Raw genomic sequence first — 21,340 nt, forward strand, 5'->3', positions numbered from 1 at the left:
TTTGAGTTGGAAAGGAGTTGGATTATAGCCCTTTCGGTGCTTGGTATTAGTTTGCTTCTGTCGGGCTTGATTGTTGGAACCGTTTTCCTTCCCTTTTTCGTGGTTAATGACTTGATTTAATTCCATTTTCAATTATGATCGGTAACATTTTTCATCTAGTAACGCAAGTTGAATTTCTTCATTGTCCCATGCAAAATCACTGTTTTTTTTCCCTTTCATTTGTTTACTTTTGTCCGCAATTTTGAATTGATGCTTGGTGAAATAAAGAAGTGAAGTCTGCCAAAAAAGAAAAAAAAAAAAAAGAAATGAAGTCTCCGTATTAAACTAAACCGCACAATGCCTGAACTAAGCAGAAGTGCAAATGTTTTTTTCACTTTGTGCATTGGAAAAGTTGTCAATTTCCTCATTAGATCCACGACTTCACAAAATGAAGGTTTAAAAAATCACCTGCATTACTCTTTATATTTTCCGAGGCAAACTATCTGGTGTTAAAAAAAGAATAAGAAAATAATTTTGAGTTGTCACTTATGGCTAGATGAATCATGAAAGGTTCTTAAGCAAAAAGCATCAATGTTGTTTTACTTTCTAACCTTTCGACTTTTGTTCTTGAAATTTGTCTTGCAGTTAATGTGGATTTGCAGTTAGGGTGAATGCAGGAACCCCATTTAGTGTTTACGGGCTAACTTTTTTTTTGAACAAAGTTAGACTGGAATGAGCTACAATCTAGTTGGTAATCAAATTTATTGCCACCAAAAAGTTTTAGCTTCTGTCTTGCTTTTCTCCTTCAATTACAGAAAATACAAACTGCAGCATCTTATAGTTGGTATCGAACTATCAATTCAGGAACGAAACTAGGGGGCAAATCTGTCAAATCAAGAAAATACATGTAAAAGAAAACAAAAAAACTCCCGAAAACCAAAAGTTAAAAATCCAATCTGCACATTTTTTGTTGTTGACAGGACATCGAGAGTCTGAAACATACTAGAATGGAATTATCGACAAAACAAACAAACAACTACTCGACTTTTTCGGTTTATGCCCAGCAAATATTGGTGACTGCTTGCCACTTTTACCCTCCTCTCCACGTCCAGTACAATACTAAAAGGACCTTATCAATTATCATCAACAGTTAGAAGCTTTAGATCTAATCTAATCTAATCTAATCTGAATCATACTGATTAACTATAATCCTAATAGTTCTAATCAGCCAGAAAAAAATGTCAGAACTCAGAATTTAAGAGTGATCTCACTTCCATTGCTCTCTTCACCGTCTTCTCTCAGCACCAAAACTTTTCTCTCAGCAGCATTATTTTCACCATTGCTGTCAACCTTCCAGCTACTGCTATCCGACTTGCCATCCTCGATGCTCTCCGACCGGTCGCCGTTGCCGCGGACATCAGACTCAGGAGAGCTTTGGGTCTGTGAGGGTGGCTTGTAGACATGGAGCTGGTTGTGGAGAGGGTGGTGGTGCAACTGGTGATGGGGTGGCTGAGGTGGAGCAGTTTGAGCAGGATAGAATTCTTGGGGCACTGGGGTGGCACAGTAATGAGCCGATGCATGGGTAGTTGGATGTGCGCCGTAAAGGGCGGCCGGTGCTCCTCCATGGGCGGCGGCAGCTGCTGTAGCATACTCTGGCGGAACCCATATGCCCCCTAAAACCACCAACTGGGGTTGTGCAGATACTGCAGCTTGTGAACTTGGACTAGGCCTTCTTGTGTGAAGTCTGTATTTCTGTAAGACCAATCAGAGAAATGGTAACATGAGAAGAGCGGCAGCAATGTAGAGCAGTTGTTGTTGTTAGGGATCAATGACTTGCAATGTTTATTTGAATATGCAGATTTGATTGCAGAGTAATAGTTTACAAAACAACTTTGACAAAAGAAGGATAATGATAAAGATCGAGTCTTTCATGCAGACATGCATGTCTGTTGTACTTTGTTTCCGGTTCTCAGTGCACTGCCTGTAAGAAAAAGTGGGGGGAGAGAGAGAGAGAGAAAGCAATTCAGTACTAGAGACCAACCTGCAAGTGGCTTTTAACTTCATCATTGGTCAAGCCGTCAACCTTCATCAGTTCCCTGATTTGTTTTGGGGTGGCCACTGCAATCATTAACCACAAACAAATCCCAAAAGATTAGACTACTGATGATCAGTCACATGATAATAACTGCACTACAGCAATTTCTTCCATGATTTAACAGTACACCCCAACGATGCTAATAATAATGATAGCTATGCCATTTGACCATCAACATCAATTCTAAATTTAACTAGTGCCACTTTTCTAGTAGATACTTGTTTAAAAATTAGTAGTACCTTGGGAGCCACCTAGCATCTGAAGTGCATTAACAAATCGCCTGTGCAGATCAGGGGACCAGCATCTCCTAGCCTTCCTGTGGGTCTGACTGCTTGTAGTGTTGGGATTGCTATTTGTTTGAGAATCAGCCTGACCAGTTGTAGCTCCTTTGCCTTGTTCCAGTACTACTCCACTGCCACTGTTAACCCTACAAGAACTTTCTCTCCTTAAATCGCTTTCCGGAATGATCTTTTTGTCTCCCGCATGATCTTTATCTGGAGAAGAAGCAAGGGCCAAATCCGGGATTGCCCTTAAAGCGTGGGATGGACAGGAAATTGATCTATCTTTGGAAAATGGATGGAAAGCTCCTCCTCCGTTTCTCTGCTTGTTGTCCAAAACTTGCTTAGGATTGACAGCACCAAAACCAATATCGGTAGTTCCTTTAGGAGATGTCACGGGGGATTGTTGTTTGGTTCCCTGATCACTTGCTTGACTCCATAGTTGTGCCGATGTCATCCAATTTGCTTTGTCAGACATGGTTGGCGCCTTATCTGATCCTTCCGAACTTGGATACTTGAGAGGAATGAATTCCTCAAGGAGGGGCTTTGGCACCTGGTTAGCTCTGTAGGACTGTAGCTGCTGCCTTGAAGCCTCCATTGCTGATAATCCGGACAGTTAAAAGCAAATAAGATTGTAATACAAGTTAATAAAGTTCAGAGCTTTAGGCTTTTGGGTGAATTATTTCTTCTTCATGTCGTGAAAATCATATGTCTAGATTAATAGCCAGCTACTTTAGATGCTATATAGATTCATTCGCTACAAATAAGTTTGTGCAGATGCAAAGCTGGTATTTCTCTATCCTATCAATGGAAAAGACGAAAAGAAGACTAAAGCTAGGTACTACTACTTCAAAGAACATGCATGAATATTCAATATCTGGAATTTACAATTTTTGTTTCTTTAACTTGTCAAAAAGGCAAATGTATTTCTCCAAATGTGTTGCATTAGTAAAAGCCTGAATGCTTGCCTAAAATAATGGGAAAATGTGCGTGACACGGAATCATAAATGGTTGTGAGCCTTGATTGATTACCATTGGTAAGCAGTTGCATGCAAAGTGGAAGCTCCCGTTTGAAAGCATCAATCTTGAGCCTTTCTTCTTCAAGACGAGAAAGAAACTCCTCAAGCTTTTGGGCCTGGTCAGACTGCTCTCCCACAGATTTTAGAAGCATGGAATAGCTGTGGGGCTTGCAGTCGAGGCTAAGCTCTGAGGGTGATGCCATCATTCACGTATGTCCTTAGAAACAGCAGTTGATAATTTAATAAATTTACGTAGATGTTCGACAAGAATTTCTACTCAAAAATAATGTTCATGCTCAAATAGGAAGAATTAGGCTGTGAGCGAGAGGGGGGCCTCTTTGCTTGGTTCTTGGTTTCAAACAGAGAAAAAAAATGGGGGGGGGGGGGGTGTGTTGGGAGGGAGAGAATGGAAAGGGATGTTGTTTGTGAACACAAGGAGGATTGAGGAGGGAGGGGGATGGTCTTCTTTTTAGGGTTGAGTTCGAGGGAGAATAAAGCAGCGGTTATGAGAGAGAAAAGGAAAAGCAAGGACGATAGATAGATAGATAAAGAGCAGGGATGGTAACTTCTTGCAAAGAGCAAAGGCAAAAAGCTAAAAATCAGATGTGTGTGAAGCTGAAGGGGTGGGGTGCCTTTACTTACTTACTGCCTTGGCTGGGAGAAGATTAGAGAAGAGAAGAATCTGTGAGTCCTTTTTTTAGCTCTCTGACACCTGCGGTGTGGGTCATGTGGGTTACTGGTTAGGGAAAGTGTCTCTTGTTGGTTGTAGAAGAACCTTTGCCAAGGCTCGGCTTTGCTTTGGGACAGTCTTTGTACGAATTCAAATCACCAACAGAAAAGATGATTCTTCTTCTTCTTCTTCCTCAGTCTTACTTTTTCTTTTCTTTTTCCCTGTGCACGGTATTCGTATTTTGTTCATAAGCCTTGGTTTAGCATAGAATTTTTTAGAAAGTTGTCAATTGAAAAAAAAAAAAAAAAAAGCACATTTGGCCTAATGGGAATCTCAATTTTTTTCTTTTCTTTTTTAAAAAGTAGCCATGTACCAAATGATTCTTCAAGGCATGAATAACCTTTAATCCGTGGCACAAACCAAATATGCATGCAAGAATGGTGCATGGGACATATACTTGATAGCTATAGTAGGATAAGGATCAGTGTCAAAATTAATTGGGAAGAAAGCGACGAACCCCGCCATGCAGTGTTTGCCTTTAGAATTAACATATATAATAGTTTACAAATATTAGTGTAACATATTGAAGGAAATTTGAATTCACTTTGTTTGGATTACACGTTATTTACACTTACACACACTGACTTGCTTGTATCATCAACATGTTTTTCAATCACCTTTTTATCTCACATACATCACATCAAAAAAGTACTATAGTGTTTTCTTATAGTGTTTTCTTCACAAAATTATCTTAAATAATCTACTATCCAAACACATAAACATGTAGCTACTGGCAAAAAACAATATAGGATGTCTCAGTGCGTGTGTGTGAAGAAGAAGAAGAAGAAGAAGATGGGAGGGAGGCAAAGTAGGAAAGAAATGAAAGAAAATTTTTAAATGGCCGTGAATCTTTATTATTATTAAAATTTGGGAAAAGGTAAGCTAATGGCTGTGATTGACTAATCATGTAAATGGAAACCTCTACGGAGCCGACAAGCGGCAGAATTTAGCACACGTATACGGTTTATGGTACTTTAAGGCATCCTTCAAAAGCATTGAATCACAATTTATTTATTTATTTATTGGTTTGAATTCAGATGATTCTGATTTAATTACTACCACACTAATTAACACTAGTTCGTAACACGTAAAAAGTTTTTTTTTTTTTTTTTTTTTTTTTTTTCCAGAGCATATACCATCCACCCTTTTGCAGAATTTATTTGTTGTACGTACACCAATTAAGTATTTAAATAAAAGAGGATCGGAGGAGAGGATATATTCAATTTGTGTTGAGTATCAATCCACCAAGAGAGAGCAGCTCACTTTTTGGTTTCAAAAGTTGCATAATTGTTCTGCATTTGAGTGCAGTAGATAAAGGATCGGAGGAGAAGGGAATATATCTAATCTGGTGTTTGAGACAGAGTGATTATAAAAGAATATAATATTTGCTTCCAAGCAAGGAATATCTGAGTTCCAATTTTACGATTCTAAATTAAGGGGAGAAAAAATTAACCCGAAAGTATTAAAAATTAAAGCCCAAAGAAGGAAGCCTATGGATTTTAATTTGCATCTCTATCTCTAAGCTATATATTTTTTAAAAAAAATAAAAAATAAAAAAAAGACATGGGTATTAATTAAAGGAGGAGATTAAGAGGGAATCTTCTTCTGCTACTAACTTTAATGAAGTGGTTAGGAAGGTAGGAAGATTCTTTGTTGATATTTCATAATTTCTTTTGTGGGCAGCGAGAAAGTTCGGATCTTGGGTCAGGATCCACATGTGAATAATCAAATATGAATTCAAAATTTGCCATTTTATCCCCCCCCCCCCCCCCAAAAAAATGGTTTTCCATCACTTCTTGGCTAAGGATATACACATTCCAGGAGTATACTACAAGGCTGAGAGGATGCACGCTCAACTCGATATACATTTTGCCTCCTTTTGCAGCCAAAAAGGAATAAAAAAAAAAAAATCACCTCTCAATTTTTTTTTTTTCTGTACCATTAACTGGATGCTTTCCTATCTTGTAGTTTTTTTTCCCCCCTTAACTTCAACTAGATTACATAGTACAACAATAGAAGGAGCATCAATTAGAAAGAATAGCAAGAAATACAGTATAACCCATACAGCAATGCATATTCGACGGCATTCCTGAAGAAGAAGAAGAGATGGATTGGATGGTACGAAAGAAGAAAAGTTTTTGAATTCGAAACCTTTCCCTTAAAACTAAAAAGAAAAGTGAGAGGTTAATCCCAATTTAATTGATAGTACTAGTTTTCAATTCAAAATAGATAACAGCACTCCAAAATTCGAAATACTACTAGAGAGATAATAGTGCCAAGAATTCCCTTTGTAAAAAATGTGATACTAATAAATGGAGTATAAAAAGAGGCAATTGGGGCATGACGACGATGAAGAGGGTTGGCTGGTCACTTTCTATGATCAGTCTTCTCGTACAAGACTCCAACCCACGCCTTTTGTGCAGATTCTCTCTTCTTTCTCTCTCTCTCTCTCCCTTCTTTATTTCTTCATCCTTTTTCCTTTTCTACTTTCTCCTCTCTCTCTCTCTCCATGTAATTCTGTACTACTACTGCACTGCTGCTTCTCTCCATGAAATTCACTCCTAGCTAGGAATCAATTTCCCTTTTTTTTAAAAAAAATTTATTCTCTCTCTCTCTCTCTATCTTTCTCCGCGCTTAGTTTCTAGTCTGGGGGAATCAAAAAGACATGCATTTGGATGGCATGGCAATGCGTGATGGCGGAGATTCTCCTCGAGACACGTGTCGTGATATTCCGCCCCGATATCGTCGTCCTTTGTCTGAATATCCCTTTTGTCTGGCCTATAAATCTGTAAATATGTATGAAGTGGCAACCCACAGAATATTCGCTTCGCTTCCAATGAGAAGAATATGAGACGGAGAAAGAAACCCTCATCTTCCTCCGACGAACTGGTTCTTAGCCCAGTTTATATATAACAAATTTCGATTTCGTAGATATATTTATATAAATAACAAATTTCTCAAGCCCATCGATTTCATGCATGCAACCCCGGAGTGGCGCGCGTGTTTACTCGTTCCTTCTTCTTTTTCAGTTTTTGAAGATCTCAAGAGAAAATTAAACACTCAACTCACTACTGATTTGTTGAATATTGCTTCTCTTTCGATATTACTGATTCAAGTGCTACAATTCTTTTAATTTCTGAGCTGACAAGTTAGTTTATTCCCTTTTCTTTCTAATTTCCGTTTTGGGAAAAAAAAAATAATAAGAACAGTGTTGATCCCAGTTAACAAATACTATTCTGGTGGATTACTTTCTATGACAAACTCTTCCTTCTTCGAGTCTGATTAATCTTGGGAAAACGAGCTTATAAATTCTCCTCCATTTGCGGAATCCCAGAACCCGAATTTTGATGCTGATTGCTGACTGGCTTTGATGGTGCACAAGGACCAAAATCGCCCATGGAAAGGAAAACAAAAAAGCCTATCTTGTGGTAGTACTTTTTACAAAGCCCATCACGTGTGTTTCTGAAAAAGAAAAGCCCAAAGTAGGAGCATTGTATTCTTTGGTGTTTGATCCTCCCCGATGTTCTTTTCAAGTTTCCGCTGCCTTAATTCTTTACTGAATTTTTCCATTGCTTATACATATATATATATATATATGTGTGTGTGTGTGTGCGCGTGAATAATCGTTACTGAATTTGTTGACAAGTGCCAATACCATTCCCCTTTTTTCTTTTTGTGTAATCTTGATGATTATAGTTGAGGACTAGAAATTAGTTTGTCACTTCAAGGGAACAAAAATCTAGTACCAAACTAAACGTCTCGTTGAACTAATGAACTAAAATTCCAAGCATACTATAGAAGGAAAAGTGAGGCATGCAGCCTGGCAGGCATATATGCATGTCAAGGCTTTTTGATCAGATGCCCATCTAATAAAAGTATAAAACAAATGAAAGCCTAATTAAGGAAGTTGGAAGAGATGCATAAAAGCCAAGTGGTTTTCTAACATACTATAGTGTTTTATCATGGAGATGCTTAGCTGCAAAGGACCTACGTACGTACGTGTAGCAAGGTATCATGTAGCTTGATCACAACAAGAAGATTATTAGTTTCGGCAGCCCCACACATTCAATATCAATTATTATAAACATATATTAATTAGTTGGAGTTGGAGTTGGAAGAAGACCAAGAAATTAAAGAATTGCAGTTTTGTGGGGGGAGTATAAGAATAATCAATGAAAGTTCAGACACCGATACTCGATTTTTTAGAGATTCTATTCCTCTTCTTTATCCAATCCAACTACAAGACTTTGTTGCGCCTGCTTTAACAAATTAAATTGATTGAAAAATGAAAAAGGAGAGAAAACATCAAAGAATTGAAAATTCCATCCAGTTCAAATTCAAAAGGGCTATATCATATGTAAAGTAAGGAGGAAGAAAGAATGGTCTTTATTAATCTTTATTGCTGCATTATAAGGATATGATGAAATATTCTTGGTATAGAGGGCTTTGCGGAAAGCAAATGACAGGTACATTTACGGGCTGTAAGGCTTTGTCGTAAGAATCATTTTAACTGGGCGTATCAGAAGACGATGATCAGCATCACCAGAAACCGATCGTTCTACTACTACTACTACTAAATTCCTAATAATTCATTTGGGATAGCTAGATTCGACGATATGGCTCCATTATGCGTCAATGATTGATGGATTTTGGCTTTGGGGGTTTTTACATTTTCAGGATACTTATCCTCCTCCAAACTTCTTCCTTAATCACTGACTGCCGTTGCCCTCGCTTCTATACATGTATGCTTATCCATATCCATCTAATATTCGAATTTCATTTCCCTTTTCTTTTTTTTCTGGTGCCATGAAAGCTTTGAGAAAATTTAACGTTCATTCAGTTAATGAAAATTGAGTTGTTTACCTATAAAAAAGTAAAAAGCGACTGTAAATCGCAACATGCCCGTGCAAAAGACACATACATGCAAATATCTTCTTCTTTTTTCTTTTAGTATCTATAGCAATGAATCGTGCGCATATAAAATACTAGTATCATTTTTCCTCGAAAATTCTTACACAGATAAACGGGTTATTGAAATCAACGCGGAAGAAGGTGTGTTTGGATACAAGAGTGCTCGAATTTATTTTATCGATCTTACCTTTTTTTTTTTTTAAAAAAAAAAACACAGCAGTGAGGTTGGAACTCAAACAATCTACTGAAGGAAGAATCATCGTTTAAACATCTAAAGCCATGGATGGCCAAGCTATTTAGAGCCTATAGACTGGTAAAAGATATTTGTAATTTGAAAAAAAAAAAATTTTTGGTCTTGTTTGAGATACATTAACCAGGTCATGAGAGTAGACTAGATGCATGGCTTTCACCATAGATAGGAGTCTGAGAAAATTAGTGGTAGCTCAAGTGTCGAAATTCGTTTTAGAGTTTGACCTATATACAGAAGGCAGGAGCATAAAGGGCGTATAGCATCTGGAGCATGAGAAAGTGGGGAATGAATTCAGAATCACTCTGGTCGGCCTCATTCACAAAAGACGTCTTCCTAAACAAAAAGAAGAAGTTTAGAGTATTGCTGAAGACAAGAATTCGAGGAAATTGATAGAGATGGATCAAAATACAGGTCTAACAAATGGTTATTCATTTCTCTGACCCTTTAGCTTTCGCGTCTAGTGTCAACTAAAAGTTCAGAATCGCTCATAAAGCCGATTTTCAGTCTTAGAAAAAAAACGTCTGCTTTCTTTATTGGCTATTTTTTAGTTGAATATATGCTACTAGTCCTTTTCTTGTCCATTACTTCCTTGAAGATACTCTTCCTTTTCCTATTTTCTTTTTTTTGGGGGGGGGGGGGGCAGAAGAATACGTTTGCGTGTTTGACCCAAAAAACTAGTTAGTAAGTAGTCACTTAAATACATGTTGGAATCCCCAAACCCTAAATTTTTATCATTCCTTTTTGTGCTTATCCTGACAATGACACATAAGATGTGCTTAAAATACAAATTTGTCATTCCCGTTTGATTATGCTGTGATAAAAGATCAAAGCTTTGGAAGTGAAATATTATGAGTTATAGAACCAGCAAATGCCAGCACCGCCCGCCCAAGGAGAATTCGTCCAGGAAAAATTGTTAAAATTCATCTGATTCTTGAAAGAATACATATGATTGTTACATTTATTGAACAACATGAATTTATTACACCAATTTTTTTACCCGGGCCTTGTGATTATTGTACATTCTTTTTTCCCAAATGCAGAATAAATCTGCTATATTAACAGAAACCTCCAAAAAAAAAAAAAACCACTAAACCTCCTTTCAGATAAATGGTAGAATTGCTAGTGAAAGATTAACAAAATTAAGTATGAAAGCAAAATAGTCAAAAAGACTAAGGCCAAGTTTGGGAATTCATGAGAACGAAGAGAGGAAGAGAAAATTTAAGTTATGAGAGGAAAGAAAAGGGAGAGAGTGAGAGAGATTTTGTAAGTTTCGCCCGCTTAGTGAGGAAATTTAGGAGGAATAGAATGATTTACAATTGATGAGGCAAATATGATTCTGTTCTTAAGCCTTATACCTTAGGTCACAATTTCTCCACTTTCTATAGAAAATTGTTTTAGCAATTCTATCCTTCCATTTCCTCCCATTTAACTTACTCCTTTCCATTTATACATCCCAAACGACGGAAAATTTTTGCATTTTTTAAATATATATATATATATTTCCTTTTTGGTGGTTTCTTTGCTCTTTCCATTCTTCCATTGGCTAGTGAAATGTCGAAACCAGAAGAACTCTAGTCGCTAGAGCTGGCCTGGACTAGGCCCAAGATAGTTTAACGTCTGGCGGTCAATCTGTTTGCAACTACTATCAGTTTGGACTTTCGACCCATCAACATAGCTCTGGGCCAGCTCTCGAAGGATACGGCGAAGTTGTCGGTGGTTGTTTGGGCTGGATTCCAGCCTTGAATCAAGTTGTCTAATAAAGCATCATCAATTGTCTAATTAGTGATTCCCTTTAGAACTGGACTATGTTTTTCCTCAGGAAGGTTTTAGCTGAGGTCAAGAAAAAAAGTAATTAAACAAATCTCTCGCTTGCAACCCTCCGAAAATTTGATTATAATCACAAAACGAGGCTTCGTTCGTGCTCTATGATATCAATTTTCAACAAAAAAAATCGCTGCCAATGAACCGGTCTCCGAAAACATCCCAGCATGCAACATGGAGCCACAGATTGGTGAATCTTAGTGCACCTTTTAATGTTCTCAATTACGTATGCTTCACTAATTGATGCTTCCCAGTCTGTAATTTTCCTCTTGACAGACAAACCGTTCATTGTTTCTTCTAAAGGTTACCTACCATCCTTTTTGTTGGCAGCATAATCGTGGTTTCATAAATTATATAGGTCCAAACGGCAGTAGAGACGCAACCCTATGATGAGGATTCTTGCAAAACACACCATTCATTTTCCATACCACGGCCATGGCAGCTACCAGTCTGGACTTTCACCAGTTGACAGTGCTGGCGCTGCTCTAGTCGAAGTCTACATGATTTGCATGAACAAAAGTAACAGAAATTTGTAAGAGCACTCACCGTGACAGTAACTACACAAATGTCCATCCACAAACATCGAGATTTTCTCTGAACCCATGTGGCAGCAAAAGCTCAGAATTGCAGAGAGCTCAGGATTAAGACTTGACAAGCTTTTCCAAAAAACAAACCCATAGACATTCATCAGCTGCATCATAAGCAATTTATACAACACCTCCAAGTAAAACAAGCAATAGTGATGGACAAGACACCGTAAAAATGAACAAAGAATATTAAGACTTCCACCTGGACTCTTGCAAGCTGCTAAAAACAGATCAACTGATGCAACGAAATGCTTTGCCCAATCCAAACAAACAAACTTGCATGAGAAACGCAAACATTTTGGTTCTAAACGGAACATAAAAAAGCTAGCAAAAGCAAAAAGAGAGAAGCAGCCAAAGTACAAGCAAACCTCGTAAAGTGTACAAATTTTGTCCATGCAGATTGTAAGTGGTTCAGTAACGCACAGAATACATAGATTCAAAGTCAAATAAAACGTTACAGGGGAAGGAAAAAAAAAAAAAGAAAAACAGAAGCAGAGGCAATGCACAATGACAACTGCATACCACTGAACATGCACTTCTGGCTTCTGTGCACCACTCTAATGGCAGCAGAAAAGTCTCGCTTTTTGACCAGATGGGAATGTAAATACTTATATGTTTGACCCATTTTTCCCATGGTTCCTTTCTTGATGACGAGGAATATCCAGTATCAATGCATTATGTATAGAAAAGTAACAAAAATGAGACAAGCTCCTTTCATACAGAGAATGTCCTGTTTGTAAGAACTAAACTTAAGGTTTGAAACAATGACAAAATCTAGGGGCAGGGCAAGAGTGAAGAAGCTAGAATTTATCAGTACTGAGTTGACAAAAGACTTAGAAGGGAAATCCTTTTTGGACGCTTCTTTTTGAGGATTCAGCTAATCTCTTAATACCTTTTGCACTAGTATAGAATGACATCAATTCCTTGGCCACAGCCTCCGGGTGACAACTCATGAATGCCTTGATAAATCGCTTCTCAGTCATCCTCAAAGCTCTTACCATAGAAGGCCCCCTGACTTGAGGAACAAGACCCATATCATCAATCTTCTCTGCAAGAAGATAACGTGGTCTCAACAAGGTCTCCAAATTGAAGTACAGGAGACATGGATTACGTAATACACTGCTGGCAGAGAGCTTCATAGTGCCCAAAATAAAAGTCATGTTTCTCTGAACTTTATCAACAGAAAGTGTTAATAAAAGAGGAGAGCGTCCAAATAATTTCAGTATCTCATCTTCAGAAAAACCAAATTTCTCCAAATTCGCCATCTTTTCATGGATTGTCTCAAGACGAGAGATGGAAAAGAGAGTAACCACATACTTATACATCCTTGAAACCTTTGAGACCCCAGTTCGACGTATGTAGTCCATCTTTTCATCATTCAGAGCACACCGGGGGATCAATGTGGGCCGAGAGATGAGCATAGGGATCAAGTCCTTTCTGCTAAGACCAACATTCTCGAACCTGGCAATAACAGGTTTTATACTATTATGAAGGTCATACGTGAGCAGTGATGGATTGCGGAGTATAGCCTTGAGCAGAACTTCCCTAGAACCAAACAGTGCTTGAAGATACTCGATGCGTTCATCCAAGTTTTTATTGAGTCGACAATTGAGAAAGCGGGGACGACAATAAATAATCTTTGCCAGGTCAGATGAGGAGATACCCAAACCACTGAGTGTGTGAAGCTTGGATTGAAGGTTGTTTACATCCATTTTACGCAAGGATGGCCGGCGGAGAAAAATAGTGGACACATCATTTTCACTACAACCCCAGCTCCTTAAAACATCAGCAGGATCTAATGGTTTCTTTTGAATACCAACAGTTTTAACCTTTTCACCATAAGTTTCAACCACTGGCAAAGCTGCTGTAGCATAGGATCTAGGGTTCAAAATGACTGTTTCAATCGCAAAAGCACTAAACAAGGACAGATTGAACCTTTGGGTGGCTGAAAATAGGGAGCGCAATTTGACTAAAGCACTTAAATTCAATTTCATATCAATCTGCAAATGGGGGAGTATTCAGAGACTTGGAGGATTTATATGAACTAAGAACACTTGAAGCAAACCACCTAAAATAATTGAAGGCAGGTTCCCAAAAACAAGGCTGAGCCCCTAACAACCCAGCAAAGTAAAGGGCTTTTCTGCAAGCAATCAGCAAATAAAAGGAAAAGAAGTTCAGCACAGCCATCCTTGGACAAAACAGGAACTGTTTTGATTACCAAACTAAGCAACGAATTAACGTTGAGAACATAGAGAAAAACATCAGTTAATTATCTCCAAAAAGTACAAACAACAAAATATCAAACGCCTGCCGAATGTGAGCAAAGCAAAGCTGCAGTTTTATGATGGATGCGTGTGCATGATTCAAACAACTTAAGCGAATAACTAAAACCCACTTTGCTAGACAAATTAGAGAAATTCATCGTGCCAAATTAAAATCATCACTTTTCTTGTATGAAATACTTACGACAAAAATCTAACCCAGAATCAACCACTGCAAAACTTGTGAAAGAAAATGTACTTCGTCCAACAGCTTGCATTGAAAATCGAAAACTACACCAAAAACAAGAAGAAACTAATACAGAATAACTTATTGCGCTACATCTCAAAATCCAATATGATTTAAGGTATCGTAGGCGTCGAAAAACTGGAGGGAAAAGCAGTATTAAAATATTAAAGCAGATAAACAAAGATAAGAGCGAAGAGGAACTTACGTCGGAGAGGCAATGGAGAAACTCCCGGCCAGAGGTTTTAAGGTTTTGTCTGAATTTTTCCAGTAATTTTTTAGTCTTTTATTTCTTGAGCATACGGGCAAGTGCCAATGATACGGGATTTTACTGTTATACCCTAGGAATTATATTTTACTGTGGGACACAGTAAAAATTTGACGGGTAAGCAAAGCAGGACATGGTGATTGGTGAGTTTCTTGAAAATAGGAGGGGGTTGTTGGAAAACTATGGAGGATGCTGTATTTTTACACTTCTGCAAATCTAAGATGTTGTTGGGACTTGGGAGAAATCATAATTAGGACTCTTTTTCGGAAACAAAATTCTAAGAATTTTTTGGGTCTAAAATAAAGGCATCTTTCGCCGAGGAGAATTTTGAATCGTAAATCAAAATTGTCATTTTTTTTCAACTTATTTCTGCATCAGTTGACCATAGTCTTGTAAACAGCTGCATCAGTTGGTATTGGTAAGATGAACAAAGCTCATAATGTTGCCTGACTCAAGAAGATTAATTAGTTCAAGGTGCATCTGTTCTTAACTCGAAACGCTGTCGAATGAACAAATTCATAAGAAAATGCTAATAGCAACCACTTTGGGCTACATCTTTTTAACTAGAGAATAAGCTGTCTTTCATATCACTAAATCACTAATAGGTAGGCAGAGGAAACAAATAGGTACAAAATTCAATTTCTCTATTTGTGTTGTAATCATGCACAAAATATTACATTATTGTTTTTGAATCGTAACAGCCACAACTATTGCCTATATTTCTCCAACCAAAAGTTGTCTTAAGCGTACAATAATTATCCCCCCTAATTCGCAAATTTTTTTTTTTTTTTTTTTTGCTACAAATGGGGTGGAGTAGCAACTTCTAATATGTCAATTCCAAGTAATTCTCTAAGTTCAGTAATTCGCAAACTAAGTACACTGTAAATTAAATATGAGGTTTTTATGTGACTTCAGAAATACAAACAAGAAAGTAGTTTGGAGTAATGGTGAGTAATTTCAATTTTCTACAGAAGATAGATGATGCCTTTCTATACAAGGTCAGGTCTGGAGAGTAACTCTTTTTAACCTAATTATTTATCAAAGGCCATGAAAAAGATTAGTCCTAAAGAGCTCAATATTGTTAAATTGCAAGCGATCAGGAAAAATTAATAGTATTATAGTCCTAGGCAACGCCCGATGATGGAATAAGGGAAAGAAATTCTCTGTACAAATTATAAAGCCAATTGGTTCGCTATGTCAGCTACAGCCTAAGTATTGACGGTGGTTAAGGATCTCGCTGCCTAAACTCAACAAAAGTTCAGTTCAAAACCGTCCCCTCTTCTACCAGTAGTCTCCACAAGAACACTTGCCATCTCTAAAATGGTGAAACCGGTAAGGATCCCTCAGTATGATTTTCCTTTGGACTATACTACTCACAAACTTGAAAACCGTATGGCAATCTCCACAAACGCGAAGATTTTTGAAAACCCTCAAGGTCGAACCTTCAGGAGTACTTATCAAACCATATGCAAGTGCAAGTCTCTCACTGTGATTCCACAAATTGTGCTCCTTCTGTTCTTCATCAGTGTCATGCAAAGCAAAGCTAATATCAGCAACATAGCCTGCTTCATTTATCTTTTTCCTCAGCTCCGCAAGTTTAACGTATATCTGCTCGGACTTTGGGTGAGAACGATCTCCTATTCCAAATGTACTAACTTCAGTTTTCAACTTAACCCAACTGCACGCAGGCTGCTTCTTTACACTATTTGATTCCATTTCAACCCTTACATTCTGTACATCTTGCCATTTCCCAGATGCTGCGCAGACATTTGAATATAAGACATAAGCTGAATCATCCGATGGCTTGGTTTCAAGAAGACGTTTAGCAGCTTTCTCTCCCAAATCCATGTTTCCATGTATTCTACATGCTGCCAACAAGCTTCTCCATATAAAGTCATTTGGTGGGACTGGCATATTTGTCACAAATGCTTCAGCTTCAGCTAGTCTTCCTGATCGTCCAAGAAGATCAACTATGCACACACAGTGCTCTATTGCAGATGGGACACCAAAAAATGAAGTCATCGAAGCAAAATACGCAAGACCCTCATCAACGAGACCCCCATGACTACATGCAGATAGGAGAGAGACAAAAGTGACATGATCAGGTTCTGAACCATACTGCAGCATTTCATGAAAAGTTTCCCTAGCCTTTTGAAAATACCCATGCCTAGCATAAGACGATATTAATATATTCCAAGACAATCGTGACCGCAAATTCGGTTGTGGAAGCATTTTTAGGATATCATCAATCTCACCACATTTACCATACATATCCATTGTAGAATTTTTAACATAGTGATACGAGTCAAACCCCAGTTTAATGGCCAACCCTTGAAGTTGTTTGCCTTCCTCCAAGGAAGCCAAGTCTGCTGCTACCGCCAGTGAAGCAGAAAGGCTAAATTGGTCAAAATCCACTTTAGCTCTTTGCATCTCCAGGATAAGTTTCAGAGCCTCTTCTCCACGCCCATGATGAGCATTTGCAGCAAGCATGGCATTCCAAGTTACAGAGGTCTTGTTAACCAATTCATCAAAGATTATATTACTCAAAGAGAGTTCACCACAGTTAGCATACATTGTAATGAGGGAGTTCTTAACATATTCATTTGTTTCAAAACCCGTCAGAATCATATGTGCATGCAACGGCATTCCAAATCTCAGTAGGTAGGATGGAGCTGAGCAAGCACCCAGAACGCTTATCATGGTAATGTAGTTTGCAGGTTCGCCTTTTTCTCTCATCAACTTAAAGGCCTTCACAGCCTCATCTGGTTCTTCATTCTCAGCATACCCTCCAATGAGTGCATTCCATGTAACCAACTCGAGCTCAGGCATTTTCTGGAATACCTGCTTAGCTTCTGACATCATCTGACACTTTCCATACATGGTGACCAATGCATTCCCAACTATCAAATTTTCATGGAATCCAAATATGAGGGCAAGTCCATGGACTATCTTGCCTTCAACGAGGAATTCAGGATCAGAACAAGCAGCCAATGCACTTGCAAAAGTCACATAGCTGATAAATTTTCTTATGCCCAAAAGGCCACCCAACACTCTTAAGGCATCTGAGCTCCTCCCTTCAGAAACATAACCAGCCATCAATGAGTTCCATGAAATTAAATCCTTATCTTTCATTCCCTGGAACAAACTTTCTGCTTCTTTGGATCTACCAGTCTCTGAGTACATAGTAAAAAGAGTATTAGACAAACAAATGTTTGAATCAAATCCCACTTTCACTGCTAAACCATGAATCCCCTTTCCCCACTTCAAATTCTCGGGTGTACTGCTGACTGAGACCAACGTGGAAAGTGTGGTTGCATTTATATCACCATGATCACAGCGCATCACATCAAAACATGTAAAACATTCCTCACAAAGTAAATTATTTGCATAAGCAGCTATCATTGAATTCCATGATATGGTGTCGCGTTCAACCATATTATTGAAAACATAGCATGCTTGTTTTACACCACCGAAGCTACCAAACATGGACACAAGCGAATTAGCAACAGAAATGTTTTCCTCAAATCCTGACTTTATGACATGACCAAGCACCTGATGACCCAAAAATTCGTCATCAAGAGCGCCAGAAGAACTAATAACAGTAGTAAACGTGTTCTGATTATAACCAATTCCTTCAAGTCTCATTCTTTGATATAAATCAACAACCACTTCAGCATCTCCATTATTGGAGAACCCAACCATGAATGAAGTCCAAGAAACCACATTTCTTTCAGGCATCTCCTCAAAGAGCTTTCTAGCACTCGACATAAACCCATATGCACCGTAAAAATGCAATAACGAAGTGCCTACGAAAACATCATGTAGCAGCAGCCCATTTTTCAACGCCAAGCTATGAATTTGACGCCCTTCAAAAACCATGCATTCTACCCTAACAAAAGCAGTCAATAAACTCGCAATAACAAACCCACTTAGCTGAATCCCTCGAGCCAACATTTCAACGAAGAGCCTAGTCGCATCAATGTAATAACCCATCTTAACATAACCGGAAACCATATTATTCCACGAAGCATCATTTCTCGCCGGCATTTGATCAAACACGTGCCGTGCCTCTTGAATTTTCCCAAATTTCGAATACATCCCTATCAAAGTATTTACATGGAAAATACTTAAATTGCTCAACATCCATGACTGTCTCAGGTCCTTCACAAAGAGCCCGTGCAAAGCACGGCCGACTAAGTTGTTTGTGATTTGTGAGAAGCCTTTGCTGAAAAATGCAGAGATTTCTGGGTTGGGATGGTCGAGAATGTAGTGAAGAGTGCTTTCGTTGTCGGTTATGTCCTCTTCTTCTTTCCATGGTTCTGAGATGGGTTTTCGAGAAACTCTAACGTAGTCGACGATTGCAAGATGTGCTGAAGAAGCAGTAGAGAATTTGAGTTTGAATGGCAGGCCAAGTTTGAGAGTTGGAAGCTTTCTCCTGCAGTACCTAGCCAGCTCTGCTTAAATTCACAAAAAGCGCGGGCCAGGTGGGATCTTTGGCTACCGGCAGCTTGTGGTGATGGTGATGATGGAAAGTTCAGCTTTCAGTTTCTGCAGTTGTTCAGAACCAGAGAAAGAGGGAAACTGAAGGGGCAAATCAGTCTTTCGAAAACTTTGAATTTCTTTTTTTTTTTTTTGTCTTCCAACTGCTATCATAGCTGCAGACTATTTTGAAAGCAGGCAAATTGCCAAATTGACCCCTTAAATGTTTGGAAAAAACTTTTTTTAAGTCCTTCACATTCAGAATTAGTCAAAATAATCCCTCAAATATAGAAATATTGTCCATTTGGTCCCAGAGCTTATTTTTGCTTCGTTCTTGGGTCAAAAGACGCACGCCTACCTTAATCCATAATTTCAAGAGCAAAATGGTAACAAAATCTGTCACCTTCTTTGTCAAATGAACTCACAATACTCAACTGGATTCAAGTTTTACTTTCTTTCTTTGTTTATATAGTGATTCATCAACATTTCTTGATTGTTTTTGTTATTTTTCAATCTGATATCGACACCCTTTTCTTCGCCTTCTGTGACGATGCACTTCTGAAGTTTTGTTATTAGGAATTGGGGTTTGGTTGCTTAAAAATTAGAAATAGGGTTTTAATGGTTGAAAATCGGGGGAAAATGGTGGTCATTTGTATGTGTGTGCATTTTTTTTTTTAGTGAAGCGAAACGAACTTATTCCCATTTTGCCCTTGTAATTATAGGCATATGAGATAAGTGTGCACTTTTTTTTTAATTGTAAAATTGAGCAAAGACGAGTTCTAGGACTAAACACGCAAAATTGTTTATATCTAAGGAACTATTTTGACTGATTTTAAATGTGGGGTACTAAAAAGATTTTCTTGAAAATGGAGGGACCAACATGGCAATTTTTCCTTTTGAAAGCAGTTAAACAAAAATTTCATAGCTGATTTTGTCAAAATGATCACTATTTCCATTCCCAAAATTGCTCGTGTACAGAGGTGCATTCGAAACAATTTTGATTATTCAATTATTTGAATTCGATTTTTTTTGTTATTTTACTTGTAAAACTTTCACCTGTTTTCAATTTCAAATTGGAAATAACTGAATTCATTCAGTTACCGAATCGAATTCAAAAACGGTCATGAAATCGGTTATAACCGAATTGGATAGTAATTTTCACATAATTAAATGAAACTCACTTGTGTAGTTGTATACACTTAGTCACTTATAATTTACTAAAGATGTATTGCATTATATTTACATTTATTCGTATTTTTTATATAGTTTAAATGTTTAATTTGCAAATAACTTGATTGCTTTCAATGGTGAATGTTAATACACTAATATGTTGACGTGCAATTCATATACATTCGCTTAGATTGCTTAATCATAGTGTTTAGTTGTCTACGTTCAAACAAGATTAGTAATGAAAGAATATAAATTCACATATCGTATATGTAATGTAAATTTAGAGTATACTAATACTTGCAAGTTAAAAGTTACATATTTAAATATTTAATGATTCAAACATGAATGATGAATCAATATCTAAATTCTAATCACTAATTATGTTTAATATTTAGTACTGTACTTATACTTATTATCTAATTCTAATTATGTATAAAAGGGTAAGTCTTATAATTATGTATATTTGTAGTATTATAATCATATAACAACTACTAAAATAGTATATTGTACATCATTATATACTTTAATGATTATAGGTACATGATAATACTATATACTATCTACTACTAATAGGCTTTACCCATACAATGTATTAATAGTATACAGCATTTATTTATATAATATATAATTTTATAAACTAATTTGATATTCGAACGCGGTAATACTCCATATGCTACTGTCAGAAGATAGAATGAGGTATTAAAATCTAGGGAAAAAGGAAAAGGCCTTGAAATGAGTTTTGGTACAGTTTGGCTTCGTATAAGAGTAGAGCTTAGTGCGTTTTTTGTTGCAGAGATCCACGAATAAACAGGAAATATATGCAACACTGACAGCCACGCGTTATTCAGAAGGAAAACGATGAAGTATAACTAGGAACCTATTAAGAAATTAAATTGCCAACTTCCGGGTGATTATGCACTCAAGAATAAGGCAAGTTAGGAGGAAATGAGACTCGAAGAAACTTATGGATTTACTGAAGCATCCAGATTGTTTAATTGCCCAAGGAAAGAATAATTGTTGATGATACTATTCAAGACAGGTGCACCGCAGCCCCAGTTACGATGCTGAGCTCTTAAATGCTGGAACGGGGGCATAGGAACATGTGGGAGTTGCTCTGGCAAATTCTGTTATCAAAGACCAACCACCGTGGCGCATACAATCTGGAAGGCAGTCACTGAGCGTCAACACCGCTTCAATTGAGCACCCACCCTAGCAAACTTTCATTGCGATTTTGCTGCATGCATATCT

The 21,340-nt window shown here is 37.6% G+C and overlaps 3 protein-coding genes across 3 annotated transcripts; all 3 read right to left on the minus strand.

Moving 5' to 3' along the window:
- Positions 1-921: 921 nt before the first annotated feature.
- LOC113775762 (myb family transcription factor EFM) lies at positions 922-3,718 on the minus strand. Its single transcript, XM_027320766.1, has 4 exons — positions 3,385-3,718; positions 2,314-2,952; positions 2,021-2,097; positions 922-1,731 (listed from the first exon to the last, which is right to left on the minus strand). Exons 1-4 carry the CDS (start codon positions 3,575-3,577, stop codon positions 1,228-1,230), a joined length of 1,413 nt encoding a protein of 470 aa, XP_027176567.1. The 5' UTR covers positions 3,578-3,718; the 3' UTR covers positions 922-1,227.
- An 8,313-nt stretch (positions 3,719-12,031) lies between these two features.
- On the minus strand, positions 12,032-14,418 carry LOC113775320 (transcription termination factor MTEF1, chloroplastic-like). Its single transcript, XM_027320146.1, has 2 exons — positions 14,384-14,418; positions 12,032-13,670 (listed from the first exon to the last, which is right to left on the minus strand). Exon 2 carries the CDS (start codon positions 13,662-13,664, stop codon positions 12,504-12,506), a length of 1,161 nt encoding a protein of 386 aa, XP_027175947.1. The 5' UTR covers positions 13,665-13,670; positions 14,384-14,418; the 3' UTR covers positions 12,032-12,503.
- Positions 14,419-15,569: 1,151 nt separating this feature from the next.
- Positions 15,570-18,890, minus strand: LOC113775657 (pentatricopeptide repeat-containing protein At3g24000, mitochondrial). Its single transcript, XM_027320622.1, has one exon. The coding sequence runs from the start codon at positions 18,584-18,586 to the stop codon at positions 15,725-15,727; it is 2,862 nt and encodes a 953-aa protein (XP_027176423.1). The 5' UTR covers positions 18,587-18,890; the 3' UTR covers positions 15,570-15,724.
- Between the last annotated feature and the right edge of the window lie 2,450 nt (positions 18,891-21,340).

Source organism: Coffea eugenioides, chromosome 6, assembly GCF_003713205.1.
Source record: "Coffea eugenioides isolate CCC68of chromosome 6, Ceug_1.0, whole genome shotgun sequence".
In the NCBI taxonomy this organism is placed as follows: domain Eukaryota; kingdom Viridiplantae; phylum Streptophyta; class Magnoliopsida; order Gentianales; family Rubiaceae; genus Coffea; species Coffea eugenioides.

Bases quoted from the DNA above. Each gene is read 5' to 3' on its own strand.
- LOC113775762 (XM_027320766.1), bottom strand. From the start codon at position 3,577: ATGATGGCATCACCCTCAGAGCTTAGCCTCGACTGCAAGCCCCACAGC. The intron at 2,953-3,384 runs GTAATCAATCAA...CCGGATTATCAG, and splicing joins CATGCAACTGCTTACCAATG to CAATGGAGGCTTCAAGGCAG. The intron at 1,732-2,020 runs GTTGGTCTCTAG...TTGGTCTTACAG, and splicing joins AAGTTAAAAGCCACTTGCAG to AAATACAGACTTCACACAAG.
- LOC113775320 (XM_027320146.1), bottom strand. From the start codon at position 13,664: ATGAAATTGAATTTAAGTGCTTTAGTCAAATTGCGCTCCCTATTTTCA.
- LOC113775657 (XM_027320622.1), bottom strand. From the start codon at position 18,586: ATGTTGAGCAATTTAAGTATTTTCCATGTAAATACTTTGATAGGGATG.